The following is a 23183-nucleotide window of genomic DNA, read 5'->3' as shown; positions in this document are numbered from 1 at the left end:
CGAAAATTCTTGAGAGAGGGGAGCAGTCTTTTCTCTCACTTGAAACAGAATGGTTGTCTTGTAATTCAGAATTTATCTTTATCTTTTCCAATATCCCTGTACATATTTCTTTTTTATTAAAACTGCCCGGTGGGACAGTTGTATAAGGGTTAATCGTCAAAAACTGCACGAAAAAGCATAACGTTGAAAAACACCTAACTTTTGACAATTTTTTTCCCTTTTTCTATAAAAGATAAAATTCCCAAATTTTCTTTATAATATGGGGCAAATCTTCCTTTATAACTGTAATTTTTTTGCAACAACATAGATTAAATAGATTTCGAAAAAAACGTTGCCGAAAACGAGCAAAAACGGCATTTTCAGAAAATGTTGTTGTTGTTGTTACTTTTTTTGTAAACAACGTAGCACCTAAACGCATGAACCGATTTTCATGAATGAGATGTCATTCGATTCGGAATTTTGTATAGATGTGCCTTTTGGGGGTTACAACGCTGTACATCGAATGAGAGAGGAGTTATTCCCATGTATGTGAGGCCCCCTCCAAAATTATTATTACTAATAACTCTGTAAATCTTAGCCCGAATTTGATAAACTTTGTCAGGGTGAAAGGGTTAGGGCTCCCCTACGTACCATTAAAGCGACGTTCTGCTCTTACACTTACTGAGGGGAAGTTTTGCAATCATTTAAAGTTATCGTTTCGTGAACCTATTCTCTTAAATGAAGGGTTATTTGGTTCAAAAAGTGAAATAGATTTACATTTTTTATAGATTTCGACGCAATGTATCTTTAGTAGAGGAGTTTGTCTCACGTTGGTCAGGCTCTCTCTAAAACTATTACTAATCTTTCTACGCTTAATCCGATTTTGCTAAAATTTAGCACGAAGAAGTGGTTATGTAACTAGTTAAATTTTATATTAACTAAATAATACTTTGCTTACACTAGCCGAAAATTAAGCTAATGTTCATGAACAGATAAGGAGTAATTAAGGTTTTATTTAAATTTTTATAACAGAATTCCCAGTTTTTTTGGCAGTTTCAATGCTTGGTTTAATTTAAATAAATGTTTTTTTCCGGTCAGCAGTTGAAAAAATTTGTCTAACTCTAGTTACAGGGTCCAAAGGGAGGTGAGTTACCCAGCCGGACCCTGTATTTTCAGAACCTTGATGTTTTATTGTTGGATGAGGCAAACAGAGAGCAAAATTCTCTACAGATCACACAGCCAGCCAAGTTTTACACAAGTCTATTACAAATTTTATTACAAAGCAATATTACAAGTAGTAACACTAATCAAACAAAGTCACTAGTCTTTACAAGAAATACTCTGTAAGTGTGTGCACTCAAACAATAATTAAACTTTAGAAAGCACCTATCTATTTACAAACATAAATATATATGTATATATATTCCGTTCACGACACCTAATTTGGTAGTTGGACGTTAAGCCCGTCGGAAAAAATAGGCATTACATTACTTACTTTACTTATATATATCATATTTTATATATGATTCAATATTTATATCTCTATATAATGTTATAAATTAATACAAACTAGTTAAAGGCATTTCAGAAATACTTTACATGGTGAGACTGATAATGAATATATAATGAAATCTGTAGGTTAGCAACTATTAGAATATCAGTCAGGAGACAAATTTCAGACTCACTTCATAGCAACGTAATCAAAGACAAATAATACAAAATTTTCTTAAACAAGATATCACAAAAATTTATTTCGAAGAAATAACACACATTCATCAAATTAATACATAGTAATCTGCAAGTTGACACCACATAATCCTCAAATACACAAGAAGTTAATCTTCCAAATGTGCCTCTGTACATTAAAAAAAAAAAAATCTGTATACTTAATAATAATAAAAATGAAATTATTGAATCGATATTGACCATGAGTATCTTATTTGCTCTAACTTCTAATAAGAGAAGTATTACTATCGCATCAAATTTTGTGTATTGTTTTAACAAGAAATGTACCTTTTTGTGGCTCCTGAGTCCGAAAAAGTGATTTTTATAAGTAGTCTCTCTTTCAGAAAGTAGTCAAGGGAAGAATCACGGGAATCAATTCCCTTTCAAATTTTTGAAGGGGTAAGTTTACGATTCAAACTCTCACTTCTAATATAATCTATAATTAATATAATCTTCCAGCAATTTTATTATTTCGAAGACGAAGTGCTGATGGAAAATATCCAGGAAGCTATCCGAACATTCATACTGTAATGGAGAACAAAACTGAGGAATAGGGGCATAGATATAAATGCAATTTAAAACAATACCTTGTTTGTAAAAAGGATAAATGAAAGTTAACCATCTTAAATACTTGGGTGCACTCATCTCAAGAAACGGTGAGAAAGGAACAGACGTGCCAAAGCATAGGATATGCAAAGCGTAATAGGTGTTCAACCTATAATACATTCTCCCGAAATAAATTTTATGTGTAAAGTGTGAACACAGTAGTTCAAAAATAAAAAATCGTGGTTTAAATACCCCAAGCGGCCAAACCAAAATTTATCGATCAAAAGTTTTTACCGCAAGTACACCTTCATAAAAAGTTTTTTTTTTTTTTTTTTTTTTAATTAAAACTAATTTTAAGAAAGTTTCAAGAAGAGGGAGAGTGTCTTAGGCTTAACTTTAGGTTTTCAGTGTACTGTACGGTTTTTCTGTTTGTTAGTGGAAATTAAATATGCAAAAGTTTCAAGTCTGAAGAAAGAATTGCATGACCAGGAGAGCAAATATCCCGAAAATTATTTCACCTTTTCGCGAAAGATATTTTTTAGAAAGACTTCAGGTTTTTCTTGAATCATGGTAAAATTAACTATTCATATAATTGAAATGGGCCTATCCGTATAATTTTTTTTTTTTTTTTTTTTTTTTTTTTTGAGAGTAAGATGGTAAAAAAGAATTGAGTGTTCACACCAGCGTTTCTATTTTAATCACAAAATTTAATTGCTGAGGCAAAGTTGTAATAAAAATCGTCAAAATTAACTCTCATGTTTTCAAAGAAAATTAGTAGTCGCATTTAGTTATTGCCTACGATTTGCGCAGTTAATACTAAAAGTTTTAACAGTTAAAAATTAATCAGCAATAGCAAAAATATATCACCTGAAATCAAAACGTCTGTGGCACTTAATTTTAATGCGCTAATAACAATGGATGGTTTCTTTAGATACCTGAGATTTCATGAAGTATTATATATAATTGCACGTGTTATCTTAATTTAAAAATACTTAAATCTTAAGAGCTGTTAGTTTTACAATTAAATTTAGTACTCGCTTAAAAGGTCAAAGTAGTTGATGAATTTTAAAATCCATATATACCTTAATTATAATTTACAGCTAAATACATGAAGCGGTTCTGCAATTTTTTTTTTTCTTTTGTAATCACTTTTACTAAATGAAAGGAAGAGCCTTAAAGTGCAGTTCATGTTTTATACAGTCGAAATCGTGCTAGATAGGTGGTGGGGCGCGCTGATTCTCAAAGTGATTTTCTCTGAAATTTTGGCCGAGCAGAATGAATACAAGATCAGTTTATGAATGGAATAAAAATGTACAAGAGAGCTAATGAAGCTAGTGTCTAAAGAGCTCCATTGACGTCTCAGGATCTTCCTTAGGCATCTACTACATAAGGTTCCGTGCAGATAAGCCAACCCGTGCTACGCCACCGTGACTTTTTGTGGTGACATCCACATTAGAGCCCCATCTCCAGCTGTACGTTTAATTAGACTTCAGCTGTCTGTAAAGAGACCCCTAAGTAGTTTTGAAGGCAAAAAATTCCTTCGAAAAGTTAAAACATTCACACTTACATAACCTTCACACTAACACAGGCAGTGCTGTGCACTAACACAGTGTTGTCTCTCCTCTTCATGATAATACCTATGCCGACTATCCATAGCCCATATCATACGAGAGAAAAATACTGCAGAACATTTGGCGAGTAACTCTCGAATGAACTTTTTTGCCTGTTCCTGGCACTCCTTTCACTATTTCAACGACTTGATGTATTGGCTTACCAGATAAACGAGACACCTTTAGTGATAGGACTTAACAACCGAATTAAAGAGCTTGAACCGTGTGTGTCGGGTTATGTTATCGGGGCAGCTGCCATGTTTGTCTTCAACAATGTTTTCCTTGCATCAAAAATGTAGGGAAAAAATCTATTATTTTTCACAATACTCTTGACTTATTGTTGTTCTAACATTTGTATGTTTGTGAAGCGCAGCATCTAATGCTTGTAAGCAATAGTCAAAGCAACAAACTGTTCGCTATTAATTTAAGATTGAATACTATTTTCATTATTTTCTAAAAATTTTGTTCTACACTTGGATAAAAAACCTTGGTTTTTATTTTCATTGTTATACTGTTCCTTTCATAAAACTAACCTAAAGGGGTTGGAAGAAATGGTATATTCCTTATACCATTAACGAAATAAATAAATAACTTACAAAATAATAAAAATTAGCAAACTTCTAAAAGTTATTAAAAATGTGTGTCTATTTAGAAAAAGTGCAATACTTAGTAAATTTTAACTTAATTAACAAACATCGCTAGTTCTGCAGTAAGAAGCTACGCTTCTCGAAGTGTCTCATTAAGTTAGTCAAGCTAAACATCTATGATTTGATGGCTGCACTTAGCAGATACTAGGTACTGCAAGAGCGGCAGGAAACGCTGAGGCATCCTACGGCATAGAGCTACGGGTCTGTGTGCTCTAAAATTTTGAGGAGTTGCTACAATTGAGATCGTAATACAGCTCTCCAAAAATGTGATTTTAAAAACGAAATCTACATTAACCACCATCACCTTTACAAGGAACATATATAACTTCTTTTTTCTGTTACGAGATCTTGTCTTTCTTACTAATCACTTCTAAAATTGTTTATCTGCAAAATTTAATTACTTTCTTATTAAATAGTCTGCAGTTACTTAAATAGTCTGTAGTTCACTTTATAAATTTTACACTTTCGACAAACAAAAATTAAATAATAAATTATGGTGAATGATTAAAAAGTTACAAGAATTTAATCATTTTACTCGTTACAGTAAAGTCCTAAATTGCACAATGAGTAGAGAAGAGAGTAGAAAAGGAAGCAGAGTGACTGGGCCGCTTCAGCGGCTCCCTGACAGCCTGCTCGGCCGTGTGTGCTGCGGGAAGTGATGCAGGTCTATGCAGTCGTGTGTGGCACTTTCTGCTTTGGTTGGCCGGCCGAAAGGCGGTACAGCATGTGGCTGAATAGTGGTCAGATTTCAATAGAGGCTCGTTAGCTTCACCTTCGCAGCATTCAATTTGATACTCTGTTGTCAGAACTAAAAAAACAAATAACAGATCAACCAAAATTAGAATTAACAAAACATGATCTAATTTCAGCCAACATTTATTAGTGTAACCGGCCGACTCAAAAGCAAAGGTGTAATATAAAAAAAATAAAATAAAACACTATATTGATAATATAGGATCATGTTGTCTCCCTCAACTTAAGAGTGATAACTCAATGAATTTTAAGAAGTTTCTTTTTGTGGACATTTCTATTTTAGTTTCAGTTAAATTACAGGTTTCGGGCCCCTTCAGCCCCAAAAATAGCTTCAAGAAAATGGAAAACGTGCTGTAATTAGCAAATCTAATTTAGGAAAAGAGAATGAGGTGGACCAGCTTTACTAACTATCATGACCTGCAAGGGAAAGTAACGAGCGTTGGAATTTTCTGTGTAAGGTTATTTCAGGAAAGAGCTACTAATTTTGAAGACAATGTGAAAGAAGTTTACCAAACTTCACTATAAACTTAGCTTCACAAATTAATATATGGCTGTCTTTTTTGGGACCATTTGCAACATAAAAAAACAAATGAAAACCAGCGTGTAAAGCAAGCGAACTGGGCGTGAAACATTTGCAATGGAAGGTGGGTAGCCAGAAACTGTAGTTTCGTTTATCAATCAAAAGTCTAAAACATGACGTCTAGTCACAAACGCAATAGTGCACGGGAGAAAATAACGGAAAATAATGGAAGGTGGGTAGCCAGAAACTGTGGTTTCGTTTATCAATCAAAAGTCTTAAACATGACGTCTAGTCACAAACGCAATAGTGCACGGGAGAAAATAACGGATCTCCCAATTAAAACCTATCTGACGGCTTGCCATGACTCCATTATCATTGAAACAGGACTGGTACATCCAGCTCTTTTTTTTTATAAAATGATGGTTCCGTTATCGACCGTTGTTAATAGATTATCCTAAATAATATTGAGGAGTGGTCAACAAATTTTGTAAACAAATTAATTTTTTCACCGACGTTTTGGCAAATTTATTTACCTTCTTCAGGGTAATATAAATTTGTAGAGTAGTATGTTTAACTACATCATCATCATCCTCATAACTTTCACTAAAACAAAACACCGAAGAAAATTATCTAGCAATAACGAATTGAATTATAAAACTAAGGCACCAGCTTGCAATGATTACAAGTGTTCAGTTACAGAATCACGCCCAAATACTGTAGCATTTGTCATTACCCCCACCACTTCTTTCATGCATTAATGAGGTTAGCAGAATAACAAGGGACACTGCGAAAAAAAGACATCGCTACGTTGCCGAATTTCGTGCCGCTTGTTTGAGCGCATCCGCATCTATTCAGATATGAAGAAAATCAGTAATTTCCAAATATAAATTAATTAACTTTGATTTAAAGTACAATTAATTAGTCTCTTTCAGTAAAATTGTAATTCTGCAGAGATACATACGTAATAGGGTCACTGGTCTTTGTGAACTAAAAGTGGGACACTACTACAATATTCGATATTTTTTTATTTAAGGCGCGTCAACGTCTCAGCTCACTGGCGCCCGGAGCTTTTTTCAGTGCACTGAGGTCTTTCTCTCGTTAAAGACAACACTGTTCATAACTCGACACTGAGCAACCGAGCCAGCAAGTGTAGTGCGTGATAGAAACATAAGTGAAATAGAAATCTCTACACCAAAGTGATTATTCAACCTCTGGTGATAGACGAAAGCCCGAAACCAGTCAGGGTTACAATAAACATGCATATTCGACGGATAAAATCGAAGACATTATACAGTACTGCGGTCTTTCCCACATTTTCAACAACTAACTCCTGCCTCTAACTTTCTAATGAAAACAAAGATGGTGTGAAACACACACGACTTTCTCTAACTGCAACTATTATAATTCTATCGGCGAATTTAGTTTTCAACTTATTTTTTTTATATACATGTACATGAATGCCTAAATTAATTAATAACATTGTGAGAATTACTTGCGATGGGGATTTATTTCGCCTGTTGATAAGAACGTACTGTTGGTTGGAATCTAGATAAAGACCTGATTAGAATTTAGGAATGGACAGTTTTGAAACATTCATTCCATGGATGAGCTCAGCGGATTGATAGGGAGTCTAAAATTTAGGAGTCAATTTAGGACTAGCAGTGTTGCCGTGCCTTTCATCAACATAAATACATAACAGGCACATTCCAGACCCTCTTTTTGTAATTTTGCGTGACAGGAATAGAAATAGCCATTCATCTCATGCCTGCGTTATGTGGAAGGTTCAAGTCAGGACCAAATATGGAAGGGTTCTTTATTTGGTCCCATTAGTTCGGAATGCTTCAGAGTCAAAGATGGTTCAAGTAGGTTCAGGATTTTTTACCATATTCAGATTGTTTTTGGGGGGGAGGGGGAAAAAGGATTTTGATAGCAAACAAAACTAGTCAATTACAACTGTAACATTGCAGCGAGGAGAAATTGTAAGTTTCACACAATATTTTGGCTTTCCCTTACAGCTAATAGGGCAGAAAAAAATTAATAAATGATTTTTTTTTTTTTTTTTTTTTAAAAAAGTAATAAACTTTACTAAAACCATTTAGCTCAAAATAGTTTCCAGTTAATTTTATTTTTTTGTATATATTTTTTTGCGATTTTCTGAAATATGTTCACAGTGATTCGCTAAAAAAATGGCATGTACTGAGTGAGACTACCACTTTATTAATAGCATTTTTGAGAAAAATTTATTAATTTATTATTATTTTTTATTATTGATTATTATTATTGAAAATGAATCTAGCGACTTCAAGCTTGGTGGGCTGACGTACTGTTGCAGATCTACCAAATTTCTTTCAACAGTTTCCCAGAAAATTCCATTTTAGAATACTTAAGGGTTTTTTTTTTTTAGTTCTCCGCGATTTTCTCAAAAATTAAACCCATGAAATGCCTTAAACATCAGACACTAATTTTATAAATGAGACATCAAACTTCAATAGATATGTGAGTTCATTAAAACCTTTGATTTTTAGAACATTTGAGGGGTGGGTGACGTACTTTTCACAAAAATCAAAGACAACTGGCGCTAATGCCCACAGTAGAAGTCGCCCCCCCCCCAATAAAAACAAAATGTAAGATAACTTTCCAGAATTTTAGTGAGAAAGTCGGATGAGTGTTCCCACCAAATTTTTTGGTTTACACTGTAATGATATCTATTGGAGGAAATTAGACGTTAAGGCAGGAGAAGCTTCAGTACAATCTAACATAGAACACAAACCAGTTACTGGTACCAGTTTCAATCCTGATCACTTCTGAACTTCTTTTAGTCGAATCACCGGTTCCAGAATCCTTACTCAAGGCAGAATGTTCAGATTTTGTATCAAGATGAGCTACTACTTTTCTGCTAGCTGGTGTATCTCCATTAGTTGGCCTCAGTCTCTTCCTTGTCTGATAAATAATTATGACCCAGATTGCCGAAGTGCCAACTGCACAGCATACCACCGATATAATGATCACACCTGTCATGTCCTCAGCCGTCGGTGTGTAAGCTGTAAAAAAATAATAATAAAATAAATAAATAAAATTTAAAAAATTAATAAATAAATAAAAAATAAAATAAAAATAATAAAAAATTATGAATCATCAACCAAATCACATTAAAAGGAAAGTTGTATCCATTTGGATCTAAGATAAGATTTCATCATATTTGCTTAGAATTGTAATATTGACAGAATAAATGTAATTTATGAAAAAGTAAGGAATTAAAAACGAGTTGATTAAAAAATTAGTTGATGTCTTTTCGTTGGACCAGTTTGTGGTAGAAACTCAGAAGCTACAGCAGAAAAAAATTGCGAATTTTTTTATTTGAGAAAGAAAGAAAGGATGAAATTATACTAGAAAGAAAAAAAAAATCAAAATTAATTAGTAAAAAGTTGAAACCGGCAGTGAAAATTCAACTCGGATAATCTTCGATGAAACTAAAAATTAAAGATATTACCAAGTACGTTTGAAGTCAACGGTTATTTTTTACATTTCGAAAAATTTAATTATTGCCTTAATGCGGTGTACCTTGTGAAAAACGCAATTAAAGGGAGTCTTTAATGGGCAATTAAAATATTTCGTAAAAATATTGCTGGCCAGAAAAGTAATTTTCAATGATACTGTTACACTCATTAAGTACTACATTCTCTACATCAAAAGAACATAACTCAAAAATACTAACGTTGATCAAGGTACAATTGCGCCGATGCTTTATCAACTCCTAGAGTATTGTACATCTCACAAGTGTATGCTCCTTCATCTTTCGCTTGAACGTCTATAATTATAAGTAGTTGATCGTTGGAAGCAAAGTGATGCCTTGGGCCGGCTTCCAGTTTGGCACCATTCTTCCACCAACGCAATCGAGGACGAGGCCAGCCAGATCCAATGCATTCAAGCACAACCGGTCTACCGATGCTCGCTCTGACATCCTCCATTTTACGTGTGAGCACTGGGGCCTCTGAAAAAAAGTAAGTGAAGTCATTATACGGATGAATTTCCAAAAAGAGAATTATGGCAACAATCTATCATTAGGGAATCAACACCCATAACTATAAACATACATTCACTCTTAATACATAATCTTAATCTATATAAAAACAAATGTAAATGTTCGTTTGTTCAAAATTTTAAATCTCCGAAAGTTCTTCACCGATTGCTTTGAAATTTTGATACAACGTTGCAATCGAATACACGCGTTTTTATATACTTACTAAATATATACCTGAGCCAAGTAAAAACATACTTCTTTTCTTTTCCATTTAACCAGACTAAGCCACAGCAACGCGTGGCCGGGTACCGCTAGTTATAAATATAGGAGTGTATATTGTTACTTTGAACCGTTTAGTTGTGTTAATTTTAATCAGTAAACTTTCTTAATTTTAATAGGCATACAAAAATCTTTGAAGAAAAGTTTATTTAATACTAGTTAAAGAATAGTTTCAATAAATAGACAGTGTCATAATTTTTAATTCATACAATTATTTCACAGAAAACTATCCAAAAATTAAATAAATTATTTTAATTTTTGTTCTTCGTTTTTTGTTTTTTTATATAATAAAATTAAAATTATAAATATTATTACGTTCCTTATTCATGCAATTACTGACTTCAAATTCAATTTACCTAATACTGTGAGTGTAGCATTTGCGGTGACTATGCCAGCTGAGTTACGAGCGATACAAGAGTATACACCAGAGTCGGCTGGTTTAGCGTTTACGATGTAGAATACATCATCCGTGGGCATAACGTGCATTCTTCTTTCGTGGGCAGCTGGAAACTCTGTGCCCCCATCCTTCTGCCAGCCAACCTGTGGAGGAGGCTCGCCACCTGCTGAACACTCAAGCCGTACGGTACTTCCAGCACGAACTGTTGTATTGGAAGGTCGTTTGACGATTACAGGCAAAACTGGAAAGTACGAAATAAATGATTAGCAATGTTACCCGCTAATTCACTCCTCAATCGCCAAATACTATCCACTCCGGTTATTTTGGGAAGGTCCTTTTTTTCGGGATTGCTATCCGATCTGCCCTATCCTTATCAGCAAGACGCACACTATTAGCTTCTTTAGATAAATTAAGATCGATTAAAACTAGAACCAGAAATTTAATTTTAATGGAACATTGTTTTAAACCTAAAGATAATCTCGCGATTAGGTTCCTACGCTTTCCCCTGACTTCTACCTCTGTTGCAATCTTCTGGGATTCTCTGCAGACTACGTCACTATTATCACACCACTCTCATAAACGTGTGGCACGAAAGCGAATAATGAAAATATCTAGATATGAATTTTCTGCAATCATGTACACACTTTTTTGGAAAAAGGCGTTTTGAACCATCTTTTATACCATACGTGGCTGCAGCATACTTTCTTCGTTCTGTAACGGAAATGACACCAAAGCAACCAACAGATCCGATTGGTCATTTTCCTCAAAAATCCATGAAATTGTACAAAACACGTCATTTTAGTGGATTAAAGTTTTTGTGATTTTCCTCAAATGACGCGTACCAGCTTATTTCTCTCCTAATTTAACTTCTACAGGCTTAAATCTCTACAGCACATTAATGTGCTCACCTCATATATTTATTATAATTTCGTTAATGATTATTAATTATTTTACTATTACATCAATACCGACTGGACCAAGGAGTGGAGATAGGATCCGCTGCGAAAGGATGAATCAGTTTAAAGGCACGTTGGAGGTTCGACTAGCTGACTCACTCACGGGCTTAAAAAACTCACCTAATACTGTAAGAGAAGCTTTAGTCGAATAATCAGTGCCAAAATTGTTGGACACAATGCACTGATAAACACCTGCATGATGGGTTGACACTTTATCAAAAATTAAATACGCTGTATTATTCTCTACAGAAGCCTTATAGGGATTTGGGATCTCTCCATTGTTTCTTCGCCATCTGTAACATGAACAAAATTTATTTTAGCTATTATTAAGGTGCGCACAAACCAGAGATTTTTTTCTCTGTTATGAAATCAAGTTTACTAACCTAAACTCCAAGGATGAGTTGTCCGTAGACCAAGCCGAGCAGGAGAGATTAAGATGAGATCCATCGGCCACTATGACGGACTTGGGACCGTTCGTTATGACAGGCTTGGCGCTCTCACTTTCCGCTGAAACACACAAACGTATATTTATAATTTATAAAGTGAAGTCATGTCAATTACATAATGAGTAGAGAGAAAAGAATGTTCAATGAAGTAATCTTTGAACTTCACATAAACGCACGTAGAACACACACCGGCGGAGTGGGACAACTATGATAAGAGGGGAGAGATTAGCAATCAGTCTGTGGTGAGTTAACGAGATACTTCTGTAAGACGTATTTTTGATTTGCCGGCGTTCTCTTATCTGATATTGTGTGACACTCTTCTAACTGCCTGTACATTCCAGTGAATCTTGATAGCCTCGTTCTCCAGTAAAACTTGCGGATTGTACTCATAATGTGAGACTTTATCCCTTTAGTGTTCCAGCAAATTATACTTGACACTTAATTACTGAAGTAGGACTTTCACCAATTGGCATGTCTTTGCAGAAGTATGAATGCGGCGCGAGAATCAGACATGATGTAATATGATAAACACTTTACTGTATGACGTTACACATTCTGCACTTACCTCTGATTTGACTTTCTTTTAAATGTATCTACGATAAGCCCTAGAAGCGACCATAAATCTATCCATTTCAGAGTATAATAATCTTTGATTAGCAAATCACAAGATGGTCGAATGTCAATTCGCCGTTAGATAAGTTGGCTGTAGTATCAGCTGTGAAGCTCATTTTGCTTCAACTTTCACTTCAGATCTTATTCTGTCATTATATTGTTTCCTTTTGGTTGCATTAATAGCAACTTGCATATGCATCTAGATGATTCTTTTTGCTGTGAAAAAGAGTATTGGAAAAAATATTATTGCCAATTACAGTCATGATTATTAATTTTTTGCCAAGCTTTTGATCTAGGGTCTAGGTGATCTTCTTTCCGTGGTTTTCTTGGTAACGAATCCAAAGGTCTGATCCGCTTCAGCTGAAAATATTTGGTCATTTGGCTCTCATCATACATAGAAATTACTTTGCTTTTTTTGTTATATTCGGAAATGCCAGTTCATAACGCTAATTGTATTTGAAGCATTCAAAATTATGTACCATGAGTAATTTAGAGAAAGATTTCCATGTTTTTGATGGCAAAAACATGGAAATCTTTCTCTAAATTGAAGAATGTAGACTGTACGATTGAAGAATAAACCCATGTTTATTTTGAAGTCTACATTCTTTTAAATTCCAGTAAGATGATTAAAACTGTCCGGTAGGACAGTTGTATAAGGGTTGATCGTCAAAAACTGCACGAAATAGCGTAACGTTAAAAAACACCCAACTTTGACAATTTTTTTAAATACGTATAAGTGCAATAACTGTGACAATCCCCACCTCTTTAATTTAAATAATATGATGAAAATGAATTATCTATATTACTTAATGAAAAGGCATTAACCCTTCTTTCTATTTTATAATAAAAATAGCTAATTTATCCGATATTAGCCAGAGCTTTGTTTCATTTCCTTTAACTTTTTCGTACAAGAGAAGTTGATTTTTCCTCCCTACATAATGTATTGGCGTAAACACAACTCCTAGCAAAAAGAAATGCATAATATTCTTACAAGCGATTAAGTTTATTATTATTAATCTAACATTAAAAAATTTTGGGTACTAAAATTCTCTATTAGTGAAAAAAAATTATAATTCTTTTTTATAATGATTTTTTTTTTTATTATTGTATTATTACTAAAATTAATATCTTTTTTTTAATGTACTTTAGTGAATTAGTTTCGTTTTTACTTCAAATCATATTCTTTTAATACTGAAGATTTTTTATTATTTAATTAATTGAAATTTCTAAGTATAATAATACCATTTTAATGACTAGTAATTTTATGCCTAGTCTCATCTTGCAATGATATTTTTGATGTTTTTAAGACAGTGTCATTTCATTTCCATAACTACTAACTGACTTACAGCATAAGAACTGTTCTTCAGGTACTTTGGTGAGCAATTTGCCAGCAATAGAAGCGGGATATGCACAGGAAAGATGGCCAACCAAAACTCCACTTTGTTCCAACCACCGGTTTAACCAAGAAATGGAACAGTCACACACAAGTCCTGAAGTATTGACAGCCAGTGAACTAAGAGGTATACCAATAAACGGATTTTCTTCTATTGTCTTGATGAAATTTCCTGTGAACATGTAAAACAAATTTCCTTTACACTTCTAATGTTTACTCAATGTTAGTCAGCTTCAATTTTAATCTTATGTTGTGATTAATATAACGAAATGGGAACGTTGAGAGAAACAAGCACAGAACACCTTAAAATCAATATTCTCAGGTAAAAGAATCAAACAAAAATGATATTTCTACAATACCGTTACTTTCTAATACAGTAATGATTTCATTTTTCGCTAATTAGAATAAATGCAGACGTGTGAGAGTTGAACAATTGTTTATTTTTTGTTAATCCAATGCCAAAATCAATACTTTATATCGTTAATACGTCTATTAATCAATCTTATTTATCAAAGACACTCACCTGTGAGATCAAGTTCAGCTAAGTTGATAAGGCCACTGAATGCGTTCCTGTTGATGGACGTAATTCTGTTTGACGCCAAACCAAGCTTGTTGAGTGCGCTCAGACCACCAAATATACCACTGCTGTCTTCAATAATCCAAGAAATATGATTTCTATTTAAGTCCCTAGAATTCAAATTGAATAAAGATTAATGAACTTAAACAAGGAACTTAAAACGACGATTTTTACTTCCTCCTGCTGCGCTTAACTTCCATTTAAATCAGATGTCAAAAACAAAATAAAGTCGGTATATGTACGTTGGTATATGCATTTTAAATTTTAACGTCAAAACAATTTTATTTTTCATTAACCTTTTTTTCTTTAAAGAAGGTTTAAACCTATGCATGAATAGTTTAATATCTCCTATTACAATCTAAATTAAATAGGGGCTACTCATTACTGAACAAATATTTTATGCATGAAAATGGCCAGCATAAGGGTCTGTGACATTAATACATTCCAAAAAATATGATACTAGAAGTATGAATGAAATGTTGGGTACTTGCTGATTTGTGTAACTGTTTGCGTTAAATCAACCCTTATACTTAATCTTTGAAACTGCAAGTTTTTGTTAAAGAGATTAAACATTAGGTTTCTTCCAGCTCGCAACACTAATATGTGGATATGTCCACACAAAATGATGAATAAATACTTTCCCATAACGTAACTACATACTTACAGAACTCTCAATGAGGGAGTGCTGTTGAATGCACCTTCTGAAATTGCTGAAATCATATTTCCATCCAATCTGAGAACCTGTAGTAAACTTAATCCTTTAAAAGTACCAGTCTGGATCTCCTTGAGTCTGTTGTTAGACATGTCTCTGCAACATTAGACACAAACGATTTTCTCATTCTGAATCATTACAATTATAATTTATAAATTTTCTTTTGATAAATTATATTTAAAATTGTAGTGCAAGTCTGGGTCCACATTGTCACGAGCTTCCTTATCTCCTCCCATGAACATGTATGGCAAAGATATAAACTGAACTCAGCAGCGTTGTAGTGGGGAAAAAAGTTCAGAGAAAGAGTTCAAGTATAAAAACAGAGATTTTCTTCCTGGCCACCAATTTCTCTACATCACTTTCTCGCTTAAATCCTTTTACCAGCGACCAAATCTACCAAATCGACCAAAGAAATAAGAACACTAATACCACCGCTGACACCAATTAATTATTGTAACATTATATATTATTCTAATTTTATCTTTATTCACCATTAATTTTCTTATTTTTTAATACACCGCTCGTAGAAGTTTATATTTTTTGTTGTGAAACTTTAGCATGATGTTTTATGGCTGCCGATTCCTGATAACTTAAAAAATAAAATTATTTCCCAAGAAAAACTATACGAATAAAAGTGATGGATCTTTATAAGCGTAATTAGTACTCAAAGTTTAAAGAAACATGATAGAATTGAAAAAAAAAATAGTACTTCAGGATAATAATATTATTATTATAGGATTTTAATAAAAACTTAGAGTGAGATACAAAAATATATCAACATCAAATTTGAGCTTCTTGCGTTTTGTCGTTCTGGTACTTATAAACAATCTTAAAATAGCACATTTGCGAAGAAAACTGATTTAGAAAATTTGACAAAATCGCAACACTTCATACAAGTTCTACAAAGATCACGATCGCGTACTTAGAGATTTTTTACTTACAAATGAAATAGATGCTTGCAGCCATCCCATGAGCCTTCAACTACTGCGTGCACCTCGTTGTTTCCCAAGTTTAATTCTTGGAGCGCAGCCAGACCGTAAGTCCAACCTCTTGAAACTACTCTAATTCGGTTATGATCCAATTTCCTTTAAAATAAAGATTCTGTATGAATCACCCAATTTTTTCTTACAGTTATAATTTACAAATTTGTTTAGAAGCTAAATATAAATACTGTTATTGGATATTATTATGTTAGGTTCTGACTAAAGTTATGATTTGGTCTACAATGACTCCAGGTAAACCCTCTAATTTCAATGTAAGATTAAAAACTAATCAACTTACAAGGAACGAAGAGAATGCAATCCCCAGAAAGCTCCGTCCTGCAAGGTCGCAATCGAATTATGCCGTAACTTCAGTACTGTCAGCTTGTCCAGCCCTTGAAAGGCCAAGCCATCTATTTTAGTCAGCGAATTCCTATTTAATTCTAGAGTTCTTAAGTTTTGCAATAGTTTGAACAATCCTTTATGAAAAGTAGTCAGACTATTCCTGGATAGCTTCAAACAAGTGAGTTTTGTCAGTGAGTCTAGACTTCCACTAGTGATGTTCGAGATCCTATTACTGTTTAAATTTCTGGAACAAAAAAAATATATAAGTCAACGTAATAGTATAATATTACTTAATTGGCTTGTAAGTGAAGTAATTCTTTGTTACACTCAATAAGACATCCGAGCGCAACGACATAACACTTGAGAAAAGTTATACACGCAAATAATAAACTTCATTTTTTAATCAGACAATTTGAATTTAAGAAGGATTAATAAACAAAAACTATTTAGTAAAAAATACAGTAATTGGTTTGCAGGATAAATGTAATATTTAACATGTGAATGAGGAGCTACAAGGAAATTGTCTTATTTTATAACAGTAGTTCCATGATATATCTACCCCGTACGTCTCACCTTATAAGTTTACTAATACCAATTCGTTCCCGAGGGACTTTTCTTTTTATTCCGTTTTTTCCTGCTAACTAAACAGAATGTATTACTATGAGGAACGAATCCCTTTCTTCGTTTCTATAAAATTAATCAACTAGATAAACTGTAAGAGTAATTTGTTTCGAATTCGTTCCCGATGGTCTTTCCAAAATTCCGAATAGTTATACATCTATCTGCCAACAATTAAATAGAGAGCATTAAAAATGGCTCACTATAATTCTCATCCGTCGATTGTAAACTAGTTGGTGGCAAGAAGCAGAAAAATATTGCTTGACAAACCATTAGTTTAGCTTTGAGATGCAGTTTCTTTGCAGGAGAAAATTTCATAACTTCAGTAAAACCATAGTTTTTTTTTTTTTTTTTTTTTTTTTTTTATTAACGCCAAGCCGTTGGTGCTCAGTCCATTCGGCTTCTGGCAGCCCAATTTAATTTGGTCATAATGGCTTTATTTTCATGGGTATGTGGATTTGTGCTGTCGTTCGCGACGACATCTATCAAGGCGTGGCAGACCGGTAAGTGCTGACTGTCCATTTCTTCCTCTTGCAGACACAAAGGACACATAGGGCTATCCACCACCCCAATCCTGTGCAAATGTTTTTGGAGGTAGTCATGCCCTGTAGTCATCCGAAAGCATGCCACAGCCTCCTTTCTTGCAGCTGTTACCGAAACAGGATTCTCAAGCAGCGTTCGCCACCGCTTTCCTTCTGCTTGATGCTGTTGGGTCCTTTTTATTTCTTCATTATAAGAAGACTTTACTACATTTTTAACAGCGGAGAAGGTGAGCGGTGTGTCGGGTTGCTGCATTTCGGCTCCTCTGCGGGCTAGCTCATCTGCTTGCTCGTTCCCCGTTAGGCCGCAATGACTCGGCACCCATTGGAGCACGACACGAGTTCCCCGCTCGATCAGAAAAGCTATGTGGCTTCTTGCTATCCCCACCTCCGAGTGGTCAGTGTAATGTCTACTAGAGATTGCCAGTATTGCAGCCTGGGAATCAATAAAGAGCACTATTTGGGGGTTATCTTTTTGGTCTTCTATTAATTTAGCCAGAGCCATGGAGATAGCTTTGACCTCCCCATCAAAATTAGTGCACATCCTACCCACTGGCTCAGCTAGCGTAAACTCTCGACAGTACACTCCGGCCCCTGCGTTATGGGTCGCCGCTCGGGCGGAACCATCTGTGTAGATATGTAGCCAGTCCCGAGCGGGATATCGGGAATGTATTGTCTCCAGGGCCAACGCTCTCATTTCCTGCTCGGAAGTTTTATCCTTAAGAAGCGGTTGCAAAAGATTTAGTAAAACCATAGTGGTTTTATTTTTCAAACGCACGGATCGATCCAATAGTTGGCGAAAATGTATCTTAAACATTTAATTCCAAAATGCTACATTTTAAAAAGATTTTATATGAAATTGTGTATCCCTTATTTGTGTGATTCAATAGGCAGAATCTGTTTGCTAATGTAAGTAACACACGAATTAGAGTGTAACAAAAAATAAATAGATAATAAGTAAAATTTTTAAATCAATTACTATTATGTTAAATACCAAAATTTAGCCAATGACAATGTACTTACAAGGAAGTCAGGTGCAAATTTTGACGAAAAGAACCTTTTTCTAATTTGCTAATATTATTATGGCTGACATCTAAGGTTGTTAAATTAGGCACATTCATCCAGAAGTCCGCGTTAAAACTACTTATCATGTTATGAGATCTAAAACAATTAATGTACAGTTAAGCTTTAAGAATCAACGCAGCTTGTTTTACACATTGTAATAATAATTTTATACAAATAATTTAGTTAAAAAAGAAGGCAAAAATTCACTTACAAACTGACTGATACAAGTTCCTGCATTGGCGACATGATTGGCATACTCATAAAGAAGTTGTTATCAAGCTTTCTGAAAGTGAAACATTAAATATATATTACTAAAATACATGAACTCCTACAGAATAATGATAAATTGTTTGTAATAACAAATATTTAGTCGAGTTTGAACTTGCAACATTATTTATAAAACTTTTCATTCGGGCGATAATGAGCAATGATTAAAAAAAAACATATAACAACAGCTGCGGCTCAAGAAATTTATAATATTGAGGAGGCCTTGTCAATTTGTGATGCACAGTATTTGTTTAAAATTTTCAGGAGAGGAGCGTTTCGAGTTGGTTCCGATTGGGTGAACAAACCAATAATTAATAAAAATATGACAAGATGAGGATTTTGAACGAAGGGTAAATATGTTTTAGAATATTTTATTTAAAGAGGGTCTCTAAACTTACGAAATTTATTACAAATCATTATTGGTGTAAAGACATCTGAGTTTTATTCCGTACAATAGGGTAGGGTCCATCCATGGTGTTCTGGCTAAATAATCTTCTGGTTGAACTTAAAATTCTTAAGGTGATGCCACTTCCTTTAAGAAGAGAATTATCACCAGGGGAGGTTCTTGGAGAGAGGGCTAGTATGTATTTGGGCATTTTCTTAAATAAAAGTCCCTTTGTTTATCTAATGAGGATCTCGCCACGTTCTTGCTTTACTTTCAAGGCTCATATCTCCTTCTCTGTAAATTTTAAACCAATAATGTGCAGCATGAATCGATGAAGTATTGACGTGTCAACTTTACAAATACTGCAACTATTGTAAAGCATTTTTTTCAAATAATAAATATTGAGAAGTAGATCTCAAGAAGCAGTATTTAGTGATCAAATTACAATATCAACCTTATGTTTAAATAATCAGTTCATTCAACTAAATACAAGAAAAAACCCAAAAGACTTTTGTTTTGTAAATTCTGTTTTTCCTGCCAACTAAATAGAACGTTTATAAACCTTTTTTTAACGGATCCAAATCAAATATTCTTCTGTTTTTTTTTTAATTTCACTCAGTTACTGTAACGAGATTATAATTGTAATCATGAGGCTAATTGTACTATAATTGGAACTGAATATAATAGTTAGGATTTTCTATCAGGTACGATAGGGCCCCAACAGTGGCCTAGGTCCTATGCCCTAGTGCACCCTCTAGAATAACATCAAGACCTGTATCAAATGCATATGGTAAAAGATACTTAGTTTCAAAGCCTGGTTAAAATTATTTAGGGAGTACGATGAGAGAAGACTGATTAAACAACAAGAGCGCATTAACACAGCTTTTGGATAAAACAGGTATTACAAAAACAATGATTGCATTATTATATATATGTGTATGACATCAGGTAAGTTAATTGCTGTTAATTTTTGAATATATATATTTCAGTTCTTTCTTGGAACGTTTTAATATAAAGATTATATTGTTGGTTTACATAACTCACTAAAAGTTTCTTTCCGAAAAAGTTATCTCTCCTACTTGCCGTTCATTAACTTGGACCTAAAGGCCTCACAATTAATTTCAACAAGGCCTCCAGTAGCTTTAATTTACCTCTGTGTTATAGGCACTGTTGTGAGAACAGTAGAAAGCGAAACAAGTACAATATATGGGCCCAGCCAATTTGTGTACAATATACTTCTGTTACACCCAATCTAGAATAAAATATATTAATTCAAATACAAATAAATTAAACTTACAATTTGCTGAGGTGCCGATAGTTGGCTAATTCAGTGGAGACCTCTTGATCCTTAAGACTATTGTTGCTTAAATCCCTAGAAGAAAACAATGATTATTTAAAAAAAAAATTAAAATTATTTTAAAGAACTACACAAACTAGTCAGAAATCGACTTTAATACATTAGGTGGGGCAAAAATCTATTTTTTATTTTCTCTAACAAGGGAAACTGTTATCCTGTAGATTTTCAATTTCACTCAAAATAACTTTTGAGACCCCTAAAAATAAGAAAAGTTTTTTTTTTTTTTACAAGGTATATGTGGCATAACTTAAGATCAGTAAACGCAGCAAGTTCAAATTAGATATTTCAATTACATATGCGCTAACACAGATGTGATGTAAGGTATTGGTCCAAATAGATCATCTCAAAATGCAACTTTAGTGAATCGATTTAGAATTCTGAAGCCAATTCAATTGAGGCCTTTCCCTTGACCTATTCACTTTAGATTGTTCATATACGGCTTTTTTTGAATCTCTTCTCCATTCGGTACAACTGTCCCAGCCATCGCAATCTACGAACAGGTTGCCACCAATGTTGACAGAGAATCCTATATTTATCGCTTCTATTCAATAATGCAGGTAACATTGGTTCACTCAGGCAACCGAGTTCAGTTCAAGTTCTCTAGAGAATTTCCCTTGCAATGACGCGACAATAAGTGAGAATAATAACTTCATATGAAGGTAGTTATGCTTAAGTTATAAGTAATTAATGTAAAATAAAGAACTGAAGTTATTATTACCTAAAGGTTTGCTCTCATTCATTTAAACAGAATTACAAAACAGAGGGGAGCTTAAACCAACAGAAACCTTCCGTTTATCCGGGCAGTTATCTGTAATTATACCAACGGGGCCGAGAATCTGCCTAAAAAAATCAACCAGACAATGATACCTCAAAAAAAGACTCACATACAAAGTCATCATTTTATCTTGTGCCTTATCCTAATCACCAATTAAATTAACCTCTTGCCAAAGCTCCTGTCAATCAACCTTACCCTGCACACGCCTGATGTAGACTGATCAACTCTTAACAGATTATTGGAGTAATAGACAAATTTAAAATTAAAATATTCTTCGCGATTACTAAATTCATACTTTTCACTAAACCTAGACGTATTCTTAACAGACAAAATAAACAATACATTGAAATCTTACAAAGGTAAAAAATAAAGTGAAAAATTCTTTTCTACAAGGTTGTATAAACCAACAATCCAAAAGTTGTTCCGCAAAATCAAAAGAATCCTTAATAAAATTCAGGGGATGCATAAGACGAAATTTCCTATATATCTTTCTAATTCATAAAACTGTATTCGTACTTTTAAAAAAAATAATTTCCAGATATTAAGAAAGAAGATACAAAACCTTTTTAAAGTTAAAGGAAAACCAGAAGTATTTCTGCCATAAAAATATAAAAATTTAATTAAAACTAGCTAGGATTCTAAATTGAACGCTAAATTAAAAATTTGTAACTTAACAAACATTACCAAAATTCTCTAAGCGAATCGATGATTAGTCATTTTGATTTTTCTGAGTTTTAAAAAAACTTTAGCGCAGTTGAAGGCAACGTTATATTTCTGAACAATTACTATTTGCAATCTTTTTCATCCCCAACCATAAAAGTTAATCTAGAATTTAAGTAACTAACTAGTCAAAGTAGATAACTTTAGTATCATGGAAATTTTAACTAGCTGAAATTTGAGTATTAGTCAAAAAATACAACTAAAACTTGCATATTCTTTATGCAGAACAAAATACTCACAATGTATCAACCCATGACGGTAGAGGACTAGGTATTTTCTGCAATCCTCGACTGGAACAGTCTACATAGCTATCTAGACACGAACACACTTGGTGACAATGTTCCATAGTTCGAGCAAAACTGGCCAGATAGAGGATCAGAATAAGATACCTCATCTTTTCTGTATAATAAACACAACTCCCCGGCACCCAAACATAGTTCACTCCATAAAGATCTTAACACAACACTTTCTTCACTTACAGTAAAGAGCAAGCTTTGATTTGTTTCATGATTATTATAAAATTATCAAGCCCATTTTTCCTATCACAAATATAACTATCTTTACAATTTACTTAGACAGTTAATCGTTATAAACTGAAAATTTATCAAATTCATATTGGTTAAAGTCACGAAGTAACTAACAAATTCTATAACAATTAGCACATAACCAAACACTACCAAAACATTCGGGCAGACATACGCGCGCCACCACATATGTACATTCATATAAGGAATGGGCGAGGACTAGAGCACATTAAAATATTTTGCAATAACCAGAGATTAAAACTGGAAGTAATAATAAATATATTTTTTAAAGTACACATTTACTAAACGAGGTTTTATTTTCTAAGCTTTCAATAATATTAAAATCAATAAACAACTACAAAAATCACATGAGGGGGCCTCTAGCAAATGAACATTTCATACTATACCAGCATTATTATCATTAGCATTTTTATT

General features: G+C 33.6%; 1 protein-coding gene across 2 annotated transcripts; it reads right to left on the bottom strand.

The window, feature by feature from the left end:
• Positions 1–1223: 1223 nt before the first annotated feature.
• Positions 1224–22939, bottom strand: LOC141461898 (uncharacterized). Of its 2 annotated transcripts, none has more exons than XM_074143339.1 (15): positions 22464–22939; positions 20670–20744; positions 18932–19003; positions 18679–18816; positions 16455–16742; positions 16115–16258; positions 15126–15269; positions 14408–14571; positions 13838–14056; positions 11817–11940; positions 11554–11726; positions 10437–10718; positions 9496–9771; positions 8551–8821; positions 1224–5315 (listed from the first exon to the last, which is right to left on the bottom strand). In XM_074143339.1, the coding sequence occupies exons 1-15, from the start codon at positions 22616–22618 to the stop codon at positions 5291–5293; spliced, it is 2550 nt and encodes an 849-aa protein (XP_073999440.1). In that variant the 5' UTR covers positions 22619–22939; the 3' UTR covers positions 1224–5290. The 2 variants fall into 2 exon arrangements, with proteins under 2 accessions (XP_073999440.1, XP_073999439.1); XM_074143338.1 differs by having other exon boundaries at positions 8564–8821.
• Between the last annotated feature and the right edge of the window lie 244 nt (positions 22940–23183).

The sequence above is a fragment of the Rhodnius prolixus genome, unplaced genomic scaffold (genome assembly GCF_049639745.1).
Source record: "Rhodnius prolixus isolate KJV_2025 unplaced genomic scaffold, Rpr scaffold_12, whole genome shotgun sequence".
Lineage (NCBI taxonomy): Eukaryota > Metazoa > Arthropoda > Insecta > Hemiptera > Reduviidae > Rhodnius > Rhodnius prolixus.
The sequence above is the reverse complement of the archived record's forward strand: the minus strand, read 5'-3'. Positions and strand labels throughout refer to the sequence as shown.